The sequence below is a fragment of the Lycorma delicatula genome, chromosome 1 (assembly GCF_047948215.1).
Source record: "Lycorma delicatula isolate Av1 chromosome 1, ASM4794821v1, whole genome shotgun sequence".
Taxonomy (NCBI): Eukaryota; Metazoa; Arthropoda; class Insecta; order Hemiptera; family Fulgoridae; genus Lycorma; species Lycorma delicatula.
The window spans coordinates 237,033,381-237,040,015 of NC_134455.1; the positions used below are offsets into that span (position 1 = coordinate 237,033,381).

A 6,635-nucleotide genomic window follows, 5' to 3' on the forward strand; every position below is an offset into this window, starting at 1 on the left:
ATACATATGCCTATATACAAAGGAAACCCCAATTTAAGTGAATGGTATTTTCTTACTCCTCAAACCTCCAAACATATATAATTTTCATCTCCCACTCACACCATGTGACCAAAAGTAATACTGTACTTTTTTTAGAAAAGTTAATAAAAAATTGTTAAAAAATCATTCAGAATAAGCCAGCAGATTACATCTGCACCTGTAAAGCAACTTGTCCTGATTTACTAACTGATTCATCAATGCTCAACTGAAATTGAAGATAACCTGATGAAAATTTGTATAATGTTCTTATGATGTTAAGAGCACACTAAGAAAGGATTTTTTTGAAATTCCAAGTTTAAAGGGTAAAATGGAGTAACAATGAAATTAAAACTTTTTTTTAATTTCTATATAACAAATGAATATATCATTTTGATTTTTGGTGTGTATAATTTTCATGTAAATATCTAAAAATTAAATTCTATATATATTTTTTTAAATTCTGAGTTTAAAGGGTTAAAACGAATTTGATTTTTTTTAGACCCAGCTATTTTTTTTTTAATTGCTCAGTAACAAATAAAGATATCAACTTGATTTTTGGTGTGTAATCTTCAAGTGAAAATCAAAGAACTAATTTCTAGATTTTTCGAAATTCCACGTTTAAAGGGTTAAAATGGAATAACAATGAAATTTACTATTTTTTAAATTTTTTGGTAACAAATGAAGATATCAACCTGATTTTTGGAGTGTGTAATTTTCATGTAAATATCTAAAAAGCAATTTCTAGATGTGTTTAAATTCGACCTTGAAAGGGATAAAGAAAGACAAAAAAATTTGAAAAATGATTGTAAATTTTTCCTATTTCCAACTACACTAAATGGAATATTCACTAGACTAGGGCTTGCAAATGCTCTTCAGATAAATATCTAAAAACCGTTTTCAGGTTTATTAAACTTCAATTTTTTAAGGGGCGAGACGGTGCACAGTTCAGTACAACACAGCCACTGCTACTATTTGTGCAACACTACTGACTTCACCTGCATCCAGTTACTTGACTAAAAAACAAAAATAAGAGTAACTAAAAAGTTGTTTAAAAAACGAGAAATGAAGTACAGTCATTTCTGTATCAACATACAGCTGACAGTAAATGAGATTTAGTACAATTTGATTATATCTGGGGAAAAACTTTACACAAAAGTTGAAACTCCCACCTTCAAATTAGTCAACATATACAGTAACCAATTTCCAAACAACTCATTAATTAAGCAACAACAATAAATTCTCACTCACAGGTCTTGGTTCCAGTCCATCATCTAATCCCAGTCCACGAATATGAGAATGAGCTCCAATACGCTCAATACGTGTTATCTCTCTTACCTCCTGGTCTTTTGCAGCAGTAATTGACTGTAAAATAAATAAAAACTTAATTACGTACTCAAATGGAAGCTCTAATAGCTTCAATCTTAAACTTAGGAATAATATACCACAGAAATATACCATGTTTTGAACAATATCCAATTCAAATCTACTGGAATTTAACATAAAACCAAATTTGACTGAAAATATGGTACCACTTTCAGTCACAATTTGTGTTTGTTTTTGATTTGAGTACACACATGTTACCAAACTACTCTAATCATTTTTTCTACTAATATAAAACAGATTATAGTAATTTTAAAATGGAATAAATTGTATCAACATCTCATATGGACCAGTGCTAAAAAAAAGGCAAAACAAAAAAGCACCACACTAAATGCAGGAAGTCATATGAAATCTTACAATATTTTCTGACATTGTATTAAATAATTCTCCATTGCCCTTCAATTTTCCATTTAAGCACTGCAGAGCCTTCAGAATAACAAAACTGAAATCAGTAATTTATCTTGAAGAGCAAAAACCTTTCAATTCCATTTCCCAGTAACAAGTCAAATTTCCTTTTCATTTTTATATCCTTGTAAAAAGTAAATTGTAGACTATGCACTCCAGGCAACCCAATAAGATCAGTCAACATCCACCATGGTAAAAAACTTTTGTTTCAGAACACTCCTAAAATTTCCTATTTTTAACACAAAAACAATCCTATTATAAAACTTGCTGTTGAAACAACACTTTGGGATCATTCCAGGTACTCATATCACAGGAATCAGGATGTAAGCAAAAATTAGTAGTAATAATCGAATAATCCACTTATTAAAATAAGTGAAACTGAAATCTCAGGCTTAAAATTCACTTGAATTATTTTTTATGATCCATCCAAATAAAATTAAATTTCATTTATCTTCAAACTCTTAAAAGCGGTCTCCTGTTTTAGAGTGATTAATTTGGATTCTTTACAGAGCTAATGAAACATCTTTTTCTATAACATTTCATAAGTTATATTTTAAAGAGAAAAACTTCTGGTATACAAATTGAAATTCTAACCTTGATTGTTTGCAGATGCATACCTATGATCAAAAAAAGAAAAAAGTATACGTTGTAGCTACATATAATTTTAAAACTTCCTACACTTATAAATCTTTATTCCTGTTACTGTTTAAACAACTCGCACAGCTATTATTTCCGTAACTTGGCAATTTTATTCTGACTGTGATGTTAACTCATAAGATTTAGAAAGTTTTTGTTGGGTGGTTAATGGCTGTATACATATTTCACTGAATAATTTGAGTTTTTAAATGCAATAGGAAACTACATATTCTTCAAAAATTGTTTATTATAAAATTATTTACGATTAATTATTCAGATTCATTTTATCAGATTATTTTGTTTAATAATTACTTTTCTGATTTTATGTAGTGATTATTTTATTATTTTTCTAATTACTGGTTGAAAATAGATTTACTACAGAACCTTATATTTTACTACACAAAGTAGACCCGTTTAGTGTTGTAATGCAGTTAATGAATCATAATACAGAAACCACAAAAGAGTTTGTTTTAAGAATGATAAATTTATTAGCACATTTAAGAAAAAAAATCATAGAACATCTGATACTTGTATCAAAAAAAGTCTCTGTTAAAAAATGAAAACCATTTATTATAAGGTAACATACGAATTATGATATTGAAAATAAAGTTGCTATAAACAGTGCTATTCACCATCTGAATGACAGCCTACTTAGAGAATCTCCAGTTAAAACTAAAATGCTTAATGACATTTATTCCACCATTAAAAATGAAAAAAAAAAAAAAGAAGCAGCAGTTAAAAACAAAAATATTCAACGTTTCATTATAGCATGATCATAGTATGAATCTAAAGAATTTTATAACCGAAACAAAATTCCATATAAATGCAAAAAGTTAAAGTAACTGTACTATTTTAAAAAGCTATGCCATAATGAAAGCATATCAACTGCTTCCTACAGACTGTGATTCATGCGTTGAAAAAAAATATCAAAAAATTATATGCATTGGATGCTAAAAATATTAACTAACCAAAAGAAGGAATGGATTGTATCCAAATTTAATTTCTCAATTACTGTACAGCATTCCTGAAATGTACTGTGAGTGAGGAGTGAACCCTGGGTTCATCACCATACTCCTGAATTGAAACAATAAATTGATGCAATGACAAAATTTTATTTTTTCAGAATCAAAAAAATCAAAATGGCGACTTCGCAAAAGAGATTTGGTTTAAGTTTCTTAGAATATGAGAAGTAATCCAGTTGATTTCATGTTTCAAGACAGGACAACTGCTGCCTGTACAAATTGTGAAACAATGTGACATCTTCAACAGAATAATCAAAACAAAACATGCAGAATGTTGACTTGTGAAATCTACTGGCTCCACAATAATACTATTACACATACTACAAGTATCACTTTTATGGTGCTCAAGAGTTGGAAGTGAGAAGTTTTGGGTTACCTGTCAAATAGCCCAAACCTTGAACCCACTGATCTTCACTTATTTCTTCATGAAGAAACATTTTGCCAGAAAAAAAATGAAAATAAAGTAAAAGAGATGAACTGGAAGAAGTTTTAATATAGAAAAATTTACACAAATTTACATATTTTATTGAAATGTTTACGGCCTCTGTAATTTTCTTCTTACATACATCATGCAAATTTTCTGTGTTGTATTATATTTTATTTTTATAAGCTTATATTTACTTCCTAAACATAGCAATTTTATTTAACTTTGTGAAAAACTATATATAGCAATTTTATAACATTGTATTTCAATGGTGAAATCTGATGAATGTAATATTCCAGGGGTGGATGAAATTAATGCACAGCCGCTGTTACTCTCAAATGAAAAGAGATAGTAAAATGAAACAAATATGGATAAAAATTCATTTTATTTGTTATGAAAACTTACATTTATTATTCCATCTAGTCACTATTAATAGTTACACATTCATCCCAATGGTGAACCAGTATTGATTGATGATAATTAACTTCAAAGTGAAGTTAATTAAATATAATAGCTCAAGAAATTTTAAAGTCACTTTCAGGAATATTTACAAGCATATAAATATGTAAATAAAAATCTAATTTAGCTTATCACATTAGATAAAAGGCATATATTTTAAATATAAATAACATGCAATTATTAAATTTAAGAAACAATAAATTAAACCCCTTACTTTGAAGAAAATGCACAAAATAAAAAAAATAAATATATAATTAAAGAAAAACTAGTTTGAATGTGAAAATTTGATTAGGGAAATCAACATTTAAATTAAAATTTGCATTTAAAATACATTACAAAGATTATAATACCAATAAAAATAATTTTGCAGTCTGTCACAGGTAATAAATAGCAGCAAATAATTTATTTTATCAGTGACTGAGATGGTACATATATCTCTCTCTCCATATTTTAATTTTTACACTATGCTTTTAATTTTACACTATACAAATAATTTTACACATTCTGTTGAAAAAGAGATCCCTGCAAAATATCAGAACGTAAGAAAAAGAATAAGCAATTAGGATCTAAAAATTAATTCTTATACATAAGAATTATTTATTGTGTACTATGAAGCATTTAATTGAACTAACCTCTGAAAATATGTAATTAAAATGAGAACTTTGGATATTACAGGTATAACTTTATGCAGACAAAAGTTCAAATCAATACACACATTATTGGAATTGTGACAAACCACAGTTAATTATACTGCAATTCTGACTACACACAATTTGTTTGAACTGGACATCATAATAACTTTCTTATTAAGAAAAAACAAATAAACAACGTATAGTCTACTTGCCTATTCTCAAAAGAAACTCTGTTAAGACAAAAACCACAATTTTATAATATAACACACAGTATTTATAATTACATATAACAAAATATAACATATCTAAAAAAACAGTTACTTATTCAACGAAGTACTAGTCTTATTTTTATTGAGAGAACAGACACGTTATTTTTTTCTCTTGATTAAATAATCATTCCTTTATTATATCAAGGAAATGTATATGATATAATCAACATTCGCTATAGTGCACATAACTCTTATGCAGTAAAAACCGTTAGCAATGGCATCCTACGTTTGACAATTCTACCTGCAAAATGGTATTTAACATAGTCTTGTGAATTTCAATAAAAAAAAGTTGCAGTTACTTTTCCCTATATAATAAAAAATCCAACACAAAAATAGGGGAATTTTATTACACTGACAAAAATAATTTTTTTTAAAGAGAATTTTAATTGATACATGATCACTATTTACTTATTTTATATTTTTGTTAAACATATTATAATGTAATGTTTCACTTACAAAATAAATTATACACTACAAACAAAAATTAGTTATGTGAAAATTAAAATGATTTATTTGTTTCACTTTCTAAACTATACTGAATGAATCATATTCAATGAAAATTGGAATGGATTCTTAATATACGGGAGTCAGAGCTTGAGATTTGTTGTTTGATAAAATGATTAATTTGTGTAAATGATGAAATTTAAAGTTAATCAAGAAATACATAAAACAGTTACAAGCAGAATTTATAAGTATATTGTTATTTTTACATAAACAAGATTAATCCTACTGATTTGTTTAAATATTACTTCAAATTTTACTAGGCGATTGGTACTGATAACAGAATACGGTTTTCATAAATTTATTACGTCCTATTTAATGAAGTTAATTCATATATATTGTTTATCGGTACCGAAGAAAAAGTGAGGTTAGTTACCCAAACCAACTTCAGGCTTCGAAATCAAAAATTTTTTAACAGAATGTGTTAAATTCGGTATATTACAATTACTTTTCCTCTCATTAATGTTCAATACACGTGCAAAATAAACTTAATAGGTTAAATGATAAGCTAAAAGTTAAATCCACTTCCTATATTAATCATAAAGAAGAATTTAAAAAAATAACAATTATCCATAATTTTAAATTTAGAAATAAAATAATTACAACCCTGATGTATCATGATGTTAAAATAAAATTGGGTAATATTTGAAAAAAACTCAAAGAGCCTTACCGCCATTCCTTAAGAAGCAAAGCTCCACCAATGCACGGCCTGTGAATAACGTTGTTATTGATCACACAACCTTGTGCATCACCGAAGGATGTTCGACTACAAAATTAACGATCAAACTTTTAAAGAAACAGGGAAAGAAAACTTTGCTTAGCATAATGTCTGATTACTTAGTATTGGTTAATAAGTAACAAAATCAAACTGGTATTACGAATCAAGAAA

The 6,635-nt window shown here is 27.3% G+C and overlaps 1 protein-coding gene across 3 annotated transcripts in view; it reads right to left on the reverse strand.

Annotated features, from left to right (window-relative positions):
- rept (RuvB-like helicase 2 rept) overlaps positions 1 to 6,635 on the reverse strand; it is a 390,162-nt gene that overhangs the window by 56,621 nt on the left and 326,906 nt on the right. For 2 of the 3 annotated variants that reach the window (XM_075374509.1, XM_075374518.1), the window contains exon 2: positions 1,267 to 1,380. In XM_075374509.1, coding sequence (XP_075230624.1) covers positions 1,267 to 1,380 — 114 coding nt within the window. Of the gene's footprint in view, positions 1 to 1,266; positions 1,381 to 6,416; positions 6,576 to 6,635 lie in introns of those variants that run through there. The other variant, XM_075374525.1, reaches the window with a different exon arrangement.